Source organism: Eleutherodactylus coqui, chromosome 6 (assembly GCF_035609145.1).
Source record: "Eleutherodactylus coqui strain aEleCoq1 chromosome 6, aEleCoq1.hap1, whole genome shotgun sequence".
NCBI lineage: Eukaryota > Metazoa > Chordata > Amphibia > Anura > Eleutherodactylidae > Eleutherodactylus > Eleutherodactylus coqui.
Window position 1 is genome coordinate 110991065 of NC_089842.1, and position 15208 is coordinate 111006272.

Here is a 15208-nt window from a genome sequence, read left to right on the forward strand (position 1 = left end):
CTAGGTTATGGGGATTTTTTTCCCATTGTTGCTTTTACAACAAAACAGAATTGTTTATTTAAAGATCGCTTCTTTTATGTGTATCTTAACGGTAGCACGTTCCCATGACTTTCTCATGATGTTTACGCATTATAATCATGAATAACAACTCACGATGTAACAAATAATTCATGCAAACACAAGCTGTAAATGTATTCCTGGTAAATATTGAAAGCTCTTAATCATTGCTGTATAGAGAGTCTGTCAGTGTGAGAGAAGGTTACACAATGGATTCTTCTGCCTATAAGCTCTATCATGTAGATGGATTTGATTCCAGACAACATCTGGAACATTATTTGGCAGATAAAAGTTATAAAGCTTTTACAGAGGATTTCCTGACATTTCCCATGGAAAATCTTGCAAAAACTTTCAAAATGGGTATGTAATATTTTATGTTTAATTGGTTTAATTTTTTCATACATTTATTATAGAACAATTTTCTTTCTTGCAACAGGATCTCATTAGAAAACGACATTTCCCCAAACCCAATATCCATCCACCATCCTGCTTTTCCAGAGTAGAGGAGAAGAGGGGGGAGGGGAGTGGCACTTTTTCTCAGTAGTTAAATGTATTGATCTTGAACAGTTGAAAAACACTAAATACAAATTCTGTAAACTTGTTTTTGGGGGTGTGGGAGCTCAGACAGGGCAACATGCTGCCCCAGTCATATTGAAGAATTTCCAAAGTGTACTGTACAATAAAAACAAAATGCACCACTAATCACTTTATGGTCAGGTTACCAATAAAGAGGTATATTGAGTAGTTCAAGAAATTTCAAATTCTTTAACTAACTGAAATATCCCTTTAATGACAGAAAAATTGTCCAAATAGAAAAGTGGTTCCAAAGGGCATATCTTGCTCCTGCAGCACCTATCCTCTAATGTATTACAGACACAACCCACTATATCGAATGGACACTGTGTAATGCTAAGTGTCTGCTGTGGCGGTGATGGAGCAAAACGGTATATCTGCTTTCTGGTTTCCCCACAGATTGCAGCTTATTGCTGTGGTTTCAGAAGCGGAAATCATCAGCATATCAGCATATTGTCAAGGAAACATTCTAACAAGTAAGGATTGTCTAAGGCCACCTGCAGACGTCCGAGTCGGATCCCCTGTGAGAAATCTCACAGCGGGACCTGACCCGCGCCCCTGCAGAGACCAGTGCGGTTCTCACCTTCTCCCGCGGCTCCGACTCTGTGATGTGCCGACTGCCAGCCAGCTGGGGCGCTGGGAGTGCCATTTCTGTGCGGGCCTCTGCGAGACCCGCACAGATATAGGATATGCCGCGATTTGTTTTCCGCGTGTATTTTCACACGGACAAATTGCGGCCGCCTGCATAGGATTGCATTTTGCAATGCCATCCTATGCAGGCGGGCAGGGGCGGAAATTCTGCACGAAATCCTGCCGCAAAATTTCCGCCCCTGTGCAGGGGGCCTAAAGCAGTGTTTCCTAACTCCAGTCCTCATGAAGCCCCTACAGGTCATGTTTTCTGGACTTCCTTAGTATTGCATAGATGATGTATTGTCAGTGCCTCAGACATTGCCACAGGTGTTCTTGCTATAGGAGATCCTGAAAACATGACCTGCTGAGGCTCCATGAGTACTGAAGTTGGGAAACACTGGTCTAAAGCAAAGAACTACTTTAATCCCATTCTCAACTCACACTGTCATAATACATCAGGAATTATGTTATTGTAACAGGTGGGGGGGGGGGCTTTCTGGAGTGGGTGCTCCATCACTGATGTCAAGTGGACATGGCCCCTAGTTTGAGCTTGGTTCAGGGGTGGTAGAGCAAGCAGATGGGGGGCAGCAGTAGATAAGGAAGAAGGGCCAGGCTGGACTGCTGGAAGCTGACCTTAGCAGTATTAGCAAATCCGCAAAAATCCACAAGTACCCAAAAATATCACCAATAAATGTGGCAAAAAGCAAAGTCTCACATTCTCCGTGGATGGAAGAATAAAAATGTTAAGGGTCCTTGAATGTATAGATGTAAATACTTTTTATTTTTATTTTGTTTTTATTGTGCAAAAGTAGAAAAGCAACACACCTCTACATAGGGCTGCCTGCACACAGCTGGATTTGCATTGTGGAATCCGGAGCGAGCGTCCAGATTTCGCAGCAAATACTGCCCATAACATGCTATTGAAAAATGCTTTCTTCTCTACTCGAGTGGAAATCAATTGCAATTTTCCACTCATGGAAATGTTCTATTTTTGAGCTGATTCCACATGGACGGCTCACATTAAAGTCAATGGAAGCTGTCCGATCCATGGCCCTTCTGCAATGCCATTGCAGAAAGGTCACGGATTCTGCATCATTGCTAAGCAATGATGTGGGAAAAGCAGAGTTAAAAAAAAAAAAAAAGTACTATGCCTGTCTGACGACTCACCGTTCGGACCACCCGCAGTACAGAGAAGAGAAAAAGAAAGTATGTATGTGTGGCACCTCTGCTGCCAGGGCTGGATTCCACTGCGGGATTCCACATGTGGAATGCAACCCGCTTATGTGTAGGCGGCCTAAATTTGGTATATTTGCAAGCATAATAAAGTTATCCTATCATTTATATTGAATGTGTACGCCATTAAAACTAAATCTGAAAAAACAATGGCAAAATGCATCCCAAAATTGTGCAATTTGAAAAACAACTCACTATCCAAAAACACAAGACTGCGTCCTTAAGGGTTTTAACCCCTTCCCGCTTCAGGACGTACATTTACATCCTGGAGCGTCAGGGTATGTATAAAGAGAGGTCGCGGCGTGACCTCTCTTCACACAGCGCGGATATCAGCTGTTTATTACAGCTGACAGCTGCGGGCAATAGCTACAATGAGCCACGCCGCCGATTGTGGCTATTAACCCTTTAAATGCCGCTGTCAATTCTGACAGTGGAATTTAAATCCCCTGAACATCCCGTACAGCTCCCCCGCACTGAGATCGGGGGAGCCGTGCAGGTGTCATGGCAGCTGGGGGCCTTCTGAAAGGCCCCAGGGCTGTCTTAGCAGACTCCCTCTCAAGCCATCCCCGTGGGGTGGCTTGATAGACTGCCTATCAAAAAGCAGTATGACGTAATGCTATAGTATTACGTCATACTGCAGGAGCGATCAAAGCATTGCATGTTGTGGCCCCTAGGGGAGCTTAAAGGAAAAATGAAAGTTAGATTTATAAAGTTTTATTAATTGTAAAAAAAAAAAAGTAATACATTTTAAATCACCCCCCTTTTGCCGTATCTATAATTAAAAAACCTAAATCACAAAATAAAAATACATATTTGGTATTGCCGCATCCGTAAAAGCCCAATCTATCAAAGCAGTGAATTATTTAACCCACATGGTGAACGTTGTCTGAAAAAAAAAATAAAGAACGCCAGAAATGCACTTTTACAGTCACCCTGTCTCCCAGAAAAAAATGCAATAAAAAGCGATCAAAAAGTCGTATGTATTCAGAATTGATACTAGCGTAAACAACAGGACATCCCGCAAAAAATAAGCCCTCGCTTAACTATGTCAACAGAAAAATAAAAAAGTTATTGTGCACAGAATATGGCGGCAGAAAATAACTTTAAAAAATTAAATGTCTGAAAAAAAACCAGTAGTAAACCAGTAAAAAAAAACTATGCAAGTTTGGTATCGTAGCAATCATACTGACCTGTAGAATAATGCTATTATGTCATTTTTGCTGCAGTTTGTGCACCGTAGAAACAAGACGCACTGAAGGATGACGTAATGTCTGTTTTTTTTTTCATTTTACTCCACTTAAAATTTTTTAAAAGTTTTTCAGTACATTATATGGTACAGTCAATGGCACCATTTAAATATACAACTCATCCCGCAAAAAACAAGCCCTCATACAGCGACATCAATGAATAAATAAAGAAGTTACAATTTTTTTAACGGGGGGAGGAAAAAACGAAAATAGTAAAAAAAAAGTGGCAGCGTCATTAAGGGGTTAATGTGTCTTTAACCCCTTCCCATACAGATAAGGTGCATGTCTGTTGTCTAGGTATGGAGCGGGCTTCGGAGCCAACATCAACCTGTAAAAACCATGACAAAAGATGCCTCTTACTATGACTGTTAACAATTTAACACCTTAGTGACCAAGCCTGTTTGCGTCTTAATGACAAAGCCGAATTTTGGAAATCTGACGTGTCACTTTAACTGCGTTAAGGTTTTGAATATCCAAATGATTCTGACATTGTTTTTTCGCCACATATTGTACTTCATTTAGGTGGTAATAATAGTCAGATAGAATTTGTGTACATTTATTAAAAACGCCAAAATTGGGAACATTTTTTTAAAAATGTCATTTTTTTCACATTTTCTCACATATGTGCAAACATACTGTGCAAATTTTTGATAAGATATAAATTTCCGTCTGTTTTCTTTATTTTGGATGCACATTTGAAAAATGTGTGTACTGGGTATGTGTGAGGGTGCAGGCATACTCACCTAGCTGCACTGCTGCTCTGATTCTCCACGTCGCTGTCCTGCTTCTCCTCGCTGTTGCTTTGTGCGCCGCTGCTCTGCCTCCCCACTCCGGTAGTGTGATGGAGCCCTAAGGGCTCCCACACACCTGTGAGTGGTACCTTTTAGCCGACATTCATATAAGTTTTTGTAGGATCATTTCCAACGAAAACTTACATAAGATTCGGTGCCATTTTTGAGCAAAATATTTGTCAAAAAAACACGTCTTATACGTGGTAAAATTGGTATTTTCAGCTGCCTTCATGGATTCGATCCATGAACGCAGCTGAAGCTTTAACTTTTTTTTTCACTTTTCTGTGATCGCCATTATCCAATGGATAATGGTGATCACTGGTCTTGGTTATCCAATTTATAACAGCTATCACATACCCAGGGACTGGTCACCATGGTCCCCGGTGACATCTCCTGTCTCATTTCAAATCTCCTGGGGCTTCCGACCTTCTGTGCATGCGACTGACATATTGACGCCTGGCGGGCATTCACAGAAGACCGGCAATAGGTTCTGGAGGACATCCAGATCCGTGATCCGATCCATGAGGGCAGCTGAATCATTAAAGGGGTTGTCCCGCGCCGAAACGGGTTTTTTTTTTTTTCAATAGCCCCCCCGTTCGGCGCGAGACAAACCCGATGCATGTGTTGAAAAAAAAAAACGGATAGTACTTACCCGAATCCCCGCGCTCCGGTGACTTCTTACTTACCTTGCGAAGATGGCCGCCGGGATCTTCACCCTCGGTGGACCGCAGGTCTTCTGTGCGGTCCATTGCCGATTCCATTGGCTGGAATTGGCACACGTGACGGGGCGGAGCTACGAGGAGCCGCTCTCCGGCACGAGCGGCCCCATTCAGAAGAAAGAAGACCGGACTGCGCAAGCGTGTCTAATCGGGCGATTAGACGCTGAAAATTAGACAGCACCATGGAGATGGGGACGCTAGCAACGGAGCAGGTAAGTGAATAACTTCTGTATGGCTCATAATTAATGCACAATGTATATTACAAAGTGCATTAATATGGCCATACAGAAGTGTATACCCCAACTTTGTTTCGCGGGACAACCCCTTTAACTTTTTAAAAATTTTTTGCATTTTAGTGCGATCTATGCTATCCATCGGGTATTTTGACCCACTTAGAAATTTTCCAATGCATCTTATGGCATGCTAAATGGTACCACTGAAAAACACAACTTGTCCAGCAAAAAACAAACTCTCATTTAGCTATTTCACTGTAAGGCAAGTTTCACACAGGCGATCATGATTTTGGTATGAGAAAATTGCAGCAAAATCGCATCTTAGTTTCCATGATTTTTGAGGATCAGTGATGTCTTTTTTGAGAATAATCTTGCATCGCTGCTGCCCACGGTAAAATCGGGTGATTTTTTATCGCAAAAGTCAATAGGACATTATGATGTTAAAAATCACATTGCAATGAGTGTTTCATGTGTTGCAATGTGATAAAAAGAAGGCTCCATAGAGAAACATGGGCGATAAAAAAAGAAAAATGCAGAAAGATACAGCATGCCGTGACTTTTTGCACTTACAAGAATGAAAACATCGCTAATAAGAAGGAAAGCATTGTAAAATAGATTTATTATCTGCTTTTTTATTGTCTCTCACATCAGTCGAAAATTGTGCAATTGTGAAACCACCCTAAAAGTAACAACAATTATGGTTTTTATTTTAAATTGGGTCACAAATGAAAGTGAAAAAACAAATAGGGATTAAACGGTATTAGATTTATGCCTGCAGATCCCATTCAAACTCGCGTAGAGCATCAGAGGTTAATCTGTGTTGATTTTCTTATTTTTGGGTATTAGGAAACTTCCATGCTTTGGAAGTCATATAGACATATGTTATTGTTCACCTACACACCTATGTGGATTTAATATTTTAGCGGTTTCAATATTCTGCAATTAATTTTACAGGTAACATTAAAGGAGAGATCTTGATTGACCTCAGCATTGGCTCCATGATTCATCATTTGTATTCCGCCTGTGAGTTTTTCAAACATATTATAGTGCTGAAGGTCAGAGACAGATGCATCCTGGAGTTGAAAAGATGGCTGGATACACGGACAGGAGCATTTCATTGGGGCCATGCCACACAGCTTCATGTAGACATACAGGGAAACAGGTGAAGTATTTGACTAAATATTAGGTGAAAACCCACTGTCAGGGTTTAGGGCTTATTCAGACGACCATTAATCAGCCGGGTTTTCACGCCCGGCCAATATACGGAGTCCCTCTCTGCAGGTGGGGAGGGGGGGCTGGAAGAGCCAGGAGCAGTGCGGTGAGCTCCCATCCCCTCTCCGCCCCACGGCACTATTTGCAATGGGAGTGGCAGCACGGGGGCGAAGAAGGGGCGGGAGGTCAGTGAACTGCTCCCAGCTCTTCCAGCCTCTTCCCCCTGCAGAGAGGGACACAGTAAATCGTCCGGGCGTGAAAACCCGGCCAATATACAGTTGTCTGAAGCCACCCTTAAACATATGAATGCATGTGCAAATACGCTCGTAGCTACAGAGCATATTTGTACATGAACCAGTGTATTTTTTTCGACTATCTAAATTCCTCGATATTACTCGGGAGTTTTTTTTTTAAAAAAAGGCAGGAAGATAGGTCCTGCCTAGAGATGAGCGAACGTACTCGTCCGAGCTTGATACTCGTTCGAGTATTAGCGTGTTCGAGATGCTCGTTACTCAAGACGAGTACCACGCGATGTTCGAGTTACTTTCACTTTCATCTCTGAGACGTTAGCACGCTTTTCTGGCCAATAGAAAGACAGGGAAGGCATTACAACTTCCCCCTGTGACGTTCAAGCCCTATACCACCCCCTGCAGTGAGTGGCTGGTGAGATCAGGTGTCACCCGAGTATATAAATCGGCCCCTCCTGCGGCTCGCCACAGATGCGTTCTGACAGAGATCAGGGAAAGTGCTGTCTTGCTGGAGTTGCCATAGGGAGAGTGTTAGGAGTATTTTAGGCTTCAAGAACCCCAACGGTCCTTCTTAGGGCCACATCTAACTGTGTGCAGTAGTGTGGAGGCTGCTTTTTGCAGTGTTGCACTTTTTTTTTTTTTGTATATCGGCCGTGCAGAGCATTGCGCCCTGCAGTAATTATACATAGTCCAGGGCCAGTAGTGGTGAGGCAGGGACAGAAGACATATTTATTGAATATAGGCAGTGGGCCTTTCCAAAAACTGGGGGTAGTTGCTGGGGGTAGTTGTCCTAATTCATACGCAGCCAGCTAAGTGTTACAGCAGGCTTGCGCAAAATTCTTTCCTGGCTTTGTGTTGGCTGTTACATCACCGCTGTATTCCAGTCCACAGTGCAACAGTCTGCAGTTATTTTACATACTCCAGGGCCAGTAGTGGTGACGCAGAGAGGGAAGACATATACAGTGTATAAAGGCAGTGGGCCTTTCCAAAAACATTTGGGAAAAAAAATCTATTTGGCTGCCTGTGACCGTCCTCAGTGTACTGGGTCTGTGCTCGGGGTAGTTGTCCTAATTCATATGCAGCCAGCTAAGTGTTACCGCAGGCTTGCGCAAAATTCTTTCCTGGCTCTGCTGTGCATTCCGTAAGCGAAGTCAGCCTCCAACCACAGGCCAATAAGAGGCACATTTAATTACAGCGTTCTGTTTCTGCACTACTGGTAATACACCATGCTGAGGGGTAGGGGTAGGCCTAGAGGACGTGGACGTGGACGCGGGCGAGGACGCGGAGGCCCAAGTCAGGGTGTGGGCACAGGCCGAGCTCCTGATCCAGGTGTATCGCAGCCGACTGCTGCGGGATTAGGAGAGAGGCACGTTTCTGGTGTCCCCACATTCATCTCACAATGAATGGGTCCACGCAGTAGACCTTTATTAGAAAATGAGCAGTGTGAGCAGGTCCTGTCGTGGATGGCAGAAAGTGCATCCAGCAATCTATCGAACACCCAGAGTTCTGCGCCGTCCACTGCTGCAACTCTGAATCCTCTGGCTGCTGCTCCTCCTTCCTCCCAGCCTCCTCACTCCATTACAATGACACATTCTGAGGAGCAGGCAGACTCCCAGGAACAGTTCTCGGGCCCCTGCCCAGAATGGGCAGCAAGGGATCCGAATCCTCTCCCACTGGAGGAGTTTGTCGTGACTGATGCCCAACCTTTTGAAAGTTCCCGGGGTCCGGAGGATGAGGCTGGGGACTTCCGGCAACTGTCTGAAGACCTTTCAGTGGGTGAGGAGGATGATGACGATGAGACACAGTTGTCTATCAGTGAGGTAGTAGTAAGGGCAGTAAGTCCGAGGGAGGAGCGCACAGAGGATTCGGAGGAAGAGCAGCAGGACGATGAGGTGACTGACCCCACCTGGTTTGCTACGCCTACTGAGGACAGGTCTTCAGAGGGGGAGGCAAGGGCAGCAGCAGGGAAGGATAGCAAGAGGCAGTGCGGTGTCCAGGGGTAGAGGCAGGGCCAGACCGAATAATCCACCAACTCTTTCCCAAAGCGCCCCCTCGCGCCATGCCACCCTGCAGAGGCTGAGGTGCTCAAAGGTCTGGCAGTTTTTCACTGAGAGTGCAGACGACCGACGAACAGTGGTGTGCAACCTATGTCGCGCCAAGATCAGCCGGGGAGCCACCACCACCAGCATGCGCAGACATATGATGGCCAAGCACCCCACAAGGTGGGACGAAGGCCGTTCACCGCCTCTGGTTTGCACCGCTGCCTCTCCCCCTGTGCCCCAACCTGCCACTGAGACCAACCCCCCTCTCAGGACACAGGCACTACCGTCTCCTGGCCTGCACCCACACCCTCACCTCCGCTGTCCTCGGCCCCATCCACCAATGTCTGTCAGCGCACCGTCCAGCCGTTGCTGGCGCAAGTGTTGGAGCGCAAGCGCAAGTACGCCGCCACGCACCCGCACGCTCAAGCGTTAAACGTGCACATAGCCAAATTTATCAGCCTGGAGATGCTGCCGTATAGGGTTGTGGAAACGGAGGCTTTCAAAAGTATGATGACGGTGGCGGCCCCGCGCTACTCAGTTCCCAGTCGCCACTACTTTTCCCGACGTGCCGTCCCAGCCCTCCACGACCACGTCTCCCGCAACATTGTATGCGCCCTCACCAATGCGGTTACTGCCAAGGTCCACTTAACAACAGACATGTGGACAAGCACAGGCGGGCAGGGCCACTATATCTCCCTGACGGCACATTGGGTGAATTTAGTGGAGGCTGGGACAGAGTCAGAGCCTGGGACCGCTCACGTCCTACCCACCCCCAGAATTGCGGGCCCCAGCTCGGTGCTGGTATCTGCGGCGGTGTATGCTTCCTCTACTAAACCACCCTCCTCCTCCTCCTACGCAACCTCTGTCTCGCAATCAAGATGTGTCAGCAGCAGCACGTCGGCAGCAGTCGGTGTCGCGCGGCAGGGCAGCACAGCGGTGGGCAAGCGTCAGCAGGCCGTGCTGAAACTACTCAGCTTAGGAGATAAGAGGCACACGGCCCACGAACTGCTGCAGGGTCTGACAGAGCAGACCGACCGCTGGCTTGCGCCGCTGAGCCTCCAACCGGGCATAATCGTGTGTGACAACGGCCGTAACCTGGTGGCGGCTCTGCAGCTCGGCAGCCTCACGCACGTGCCATGCCTGGCCCACGTCTTTAATTTGGCGGTTCAGCGCTTTCTGAAAAGCTACCCATGCTTGTCAGACCTGCTCGGAAAGGTGCGCCGGCTCTGCGCACATTTCCGCAAGTCCCGCACGAACGCTGCCACCCTGCGCACCCTGCAACATCGGTTTCATCTGCCAGTGCACCGACTGCTGTGCAACGTGCCCACACAGTGGAACTCTACGCTCCACATGTTGGCCAGGCTCCATGAGCAGCGTAGAGCTATAGTGGAATACCAACTCCAACATGGGCGGCGCGGTGGGAGTCAGCCTCCTCAATTCTTTACAGAAGAGTGAGCCTGGTTGGCAGACATCTGCCAGGTCCTTGGAAACTTTGATCAGTCTACCCAGATGGTGAGCGGCGATGCTGCAATCATTAGCGTCACCATTCCTCTGCTATGCCTCTTGAGAAGTTCCCTGCAAAGCATAAAGGCAGACGCTTTGCGCTCGGAAACAGAGCCAGGGGAAGACAGTATGTCGCTGGATAGTCAGAGCACCCTCCTGTCTATATCTCAGCACGTTGAGGAGGAGGAGGAGGAGCATGAGGAGGATGAGGAGGAGGAGGAAGAGACAGCTTGGCCCACTGCTGAGGGTATCCATGCTGCTTGCCTGTCATCCTTTCAGCGTGTATGGCCTGAGGAGGAGGAGGAGGAGGATCCTGAAAGTGATCTTCCTAGTGAGGACAGCCATGTGGTGCGTACAGGTACTCTGGCACACATGGCGGACTTCATGTTAGGATGCCTTTCTCGTGACCCTCGCGTTACACGCATTCTGGCCACAACGGATTACTGGGTGTACACATTGCTCGACCCACGGTATAAGGAGAACTTTTCCACTCTGATACCCGAAAAGGAAAGGGGTTCGAGAGTGATGCTATACCACAGAACCCTGGCGAACAAGCTGATGGTAAAATTCCCATCCGACAGCGCTAGTGGCCGAAGGCGCAGTTCCGAGGGCCAGGTAGCAGGGGAGGCGCGGAGATCAGGCAGCATGTACAGCACAGGCAGGGGAACACTCTCTAAGGCCTTTGACAGCTTTCTGGCTCCCCAGGAAGACTGTGTCACCACTCCCTAGTCAAGGCTGAGTCGGCGGGAGCACTGTAAAAGGATGGTGAGGGAGTACGTAGCCGATCGCATGACCGTCCTCCGTGACGCCTCTGCCACCTACAACTACTGGGTGTCAAAGCTGGACACGTGGCCTGAACTCGCGCTGTATGCCCTGGAGGTGCTTGCTTGTCCTGCGGCTAGCGTCTTGTCAGAGAGGGTGTTTAGTGCGGTTGGGGGAATCATCGCAGATAAGCGTACGCGCCTGTCAACCGACAGTGCCGACAGGCTTACACTCATCAAGATGAACAAAGCCTGGATTTCCCCAGACTTCTCTTCTCCACCAGTGGACAGCAGCGATACCTAAGCAATACGTAGGCTGCACCCGCGGATGGAAGCATCGTTCTCTATCACCATCAAAAACAGGGACATTTTTGCTTCATCAATCTGTGTATAATATTCCTCCTCTTCCTCCTGCTCCTCCTCCTGAAACCTCACGTAATCACGGCGAACGGGCAATTTTTCTTAGCCCACAAGGCTCGGTCATATAATTTTTCTAAACAATTTTTATACGTTTCAATGCTCATTAAAGCGTTGAAACTTGCACCTGAACCAATTTTTATTTTAACTGGGTTGCCTCCAGGCCTAGTTACCAATTAAGCCACATTAACCAAAGCGATTAATGGGTTTCACCTGCCCTCTTGGTTGGGCATGGGCAATTTTTCTGAGGTACATTAGTACTGTTGGTACACCAATTTTTTACGGCCCTCGCATACAGTGTAATCCAATTAATTTTTTGCCGACCTGCATTACAGCTGACGTTACATCAGCTGTGCTGGGCACTGCAATGGGATATATTTATGTACCGCCGGTGGGTTCCAGGGAGCCACCCATGCTGTCGGTCCACACGGAGTTGAAACGACATGTGTCCACTTCTAAAGAACCCCAGTCTGACTGCGGCATGCAGTGTGAGCCGAAGCCCACCTGCATTAAACATGACATTACCTCAGCTGTGATGGGCAATGCTATGGGATATATTTATGTGCCGCCGGTGGCTTCCTGGCACCCACCCATGCTGTCGGTCCACAGGGACTTCACAATAAGGAGTTGTACCTGCCTGTGTCTATGAATTAAAAAGCCCGGTCAGGTTGGGGCATGCAGTGTGGGCCGAAGCCCACCTGCATTTAATCTGACGTTAGCTCTGCTGTCCAGGGCACTGCAATGGGATACATTTATGTACAGCCGGTGGATTCCAGGGAGCCACCCATGCTGTGGGTGCACACGGAATTCCCATTGCGGAGTTCGGGATTCCCAGTTGTACCTGCCTGTGACTATTTATAAAAAAACGCGGTCTGACTGGGGCATGCAGACACCTTGACAGAATGAATAGTGTGTGGCACATAGGTTCCCCATTGCTATACGTGTGCAGCTCCTGATGGCGGTGGCACAGGATTATACTACTCAGTGCTTCTGTACAGCATTGTGGGCTATCGCCCTGCCCCTTTTAAAGAGGGTCGCTGCCTAGCCTGCGGTTCCTCCTCATGGCAAACGCACTTATAAATAGACATGAGGGTGGTGTCGCTATGAGTGCAGCTGAAGGCTGCGCAGGGACAATTTGGTGTGCGCTGTGGACACTGGGTCGTGCGGGGGGGGGGGGGGGGCAGCATGATACTCAGGAGAAGTGGCAGCAGAGTGTCATGCAGGCAGTGATTGTGCTTTGTTGGAGGTAGTATGGTGCTTAGCTAAGGTATGCATTGCTAATGAGGGCTTTTCAGAAGTAAAAATTGTTGGGAGGGGGCGGGGCCCACTCTTGCCGCTATTGTGGCTTAATAGTGGGACCTGGGAACTTGAGATGCAGCCCAACATGTAGCCCCTCGCCTGCCCTATCCGTTGCTGTGTCGTTCCCATCACTTTCTTGAATTGCCCAGATTTTCACAAATGGAAACCTTAGCGAGCATCGGCGATATACAAAAATGCTCGGGTCGCCCATTGACTTCAATGGGGTTCGTTATTCGAAACGAACCCTCGAGCATCGCAAAATTTTCGTCCCGAGTAACGAGCACCCGAGCATTTTGGTGCTCGCTAGAGATGAGCGAACGTACTTGGTAAGGGCGATTTCGCAATCGAGCACCGCGATTTTCGAGTACTTCACTACTCGGGTGAAAAGTACTCGGGTGCGCTGTGGGGCGGGGGGTTGCAGAGGGGAGTGGGGGGTAGCAGCGGGGAACAGGGGGGGAGCCCTCTCTCTCTCCCTCTCCCCCCACTCCCCGCTGCAACCGCCCGCTCACCCACAGCGCACCCGAGTACTTTTCACCCGAGCAGTGAAGTACTCGAAAATCGCGGTGCTCGATTGCGAAATCGCCCTTACCGAGTACGTTCGCTCATCTCTAGTGCTCGCTCATCTCTAGTCCTGCCCAATCTTTTCTCGCACGCAGTGATATCGTGCGAGAATCCCGCTAGCCAAGATGACACCATTAAAATCAATGGTTTCGTTTCATACCGTCTTGTGGCCGTGATTTTCATGCCTGCAAAACGGAAGAAAATCATGGTTGTCCATTTAAGCCCTCATTATCAGCATTGTTACAACACAAACAATATGAAACAGATCTAGAGAATGTTTAGGTAATATATCTTCTCTCTACTTTATGTTGTAATGCTAGTCTATTCCTGATCTAATTTTACAAGTCAGCTGTAAAATCTACAAAGCAGCTGTAAAATCTACATTCATGCACTCAAATATTCTCTGCCATGGCTTCCTGTATGATAATAGTTACTGTTGGAAGGACACAGTATAAGCCTGACATTTAGTACACTGGTCTTGGTTGAATTCAAGTATTTCTACGAGTACTGGGAGCCAATATCTAATACTAACTACTGAACTTTCATGCCCACAGTAATATTGACTGTGGGATATTGACTTTCTTCATTTTTCCAATTTCTTTCAGAGACCAGTTACAGGACAAAGAAGAAAAAATGAGATTAGCAATTCAACATGTAATGAAATGTGACCTTGAGAAAGAAAATATGATAGATCCAATGAACGTACCACCAGGTGATTGTATTATCAGTGCTTGGCTTCTAGATGTTATCAGCAAAGACCATGATGAATACAGAAGTTATCTCAGGAAGTTCTCATGTTTGCTGAGACCTGGAGGATGCCTCATATTAATTGGGGATTTAGATGCAACTTATTTCAGAATCCAGAAAGACAAGCTCCATGTTCTCAGATATGATGAAGATTTTGCAAGGAAAGCTCTATGTGAAGCAGGCTTTGTTATTAATTGCTGTGAGATTAAGGAGAGAGCGAGTACCACTGACCTTATTGACTACAAGGCCGTCATATTCATTGCTGCTTGCAAGGAGAAATAGGTTGGAGTAGAAACTTACAAATCAGACTCTGTTAAGCTTTATAGGTCCGAGCCTTCATCAGATGATTAGGTTGATAAAATTTTCTGCAGTATAACTCCAACAGAAGCCTCTGACTATACTATTCATTACCCCCTTAGCGCTGCATTTCAGTAAAAATTGTATGCATTTTTAGACAATTTGGTGCGGGATGCCCAAGCATAGAAAAGTGTAATTGTCTACACTATCCTGTACAGTTAAAAATACTAAATAATCTTTATGTATGTGACAACATTTTCTAGAACACTACAAATTAGAAGGAACATGAACAAAATCAGACATTGCATGTAGTAAACACTAATAAACAAGTTGCTTAACCAAATGAAGTCTACTGAAAAGTAATCAGTATATACAGTAGAATGGAAAAAGGATTGCATGATAAATAATACTACAGTCTATATAATAAATGTATGTAACAAACAGCTGAGTGTGGTTAATCGGGTATGAAAGTTTTACAGTCGAGTCAGGGAAAAGTACTTTTCAGGAGAATTGACACCTGAGAGGCAGAATATTGTAAACAGTACAGATAACTTAAACAAGGTAAAGAGTAGCATCTTTCTTTTTTAGGTGCGCAATTAGCTAGCCTACTATAAAATAAATAGCATAATAAATGGTAA

At 46.7% G+C, this 15208-nt stretch overlaps 1 protein-coding gene across 1 annotated transcript; it reads left to right on the forward strand.

Annotated features, from left to right (window-relative positions):
* The first annotated feature begins 239 nt into the window (after window positions 1-239).
* On the forward strand, window positions 240-15006 carry LOC136631425 (nicotinamide N-methyltransferase-like). Its single transcript, XM_066605713.1, has 3 exons — window positions 240-417; window positions 6438-6645; window positions 14132-15006. Exons 1-3 carry the CDS (start codon window positions 267-269, stop codon window positions 14553-14555), a joined length of 783 nt encoding a protein of 260 aa, XP_066461810.1. The 5' UTR covers window positions 240-266; the 3' UTR covers window positions 14556-15006.
* The last annotated feature ends 202 nt before the right edge of the window (window positions 15007-15208 follow it).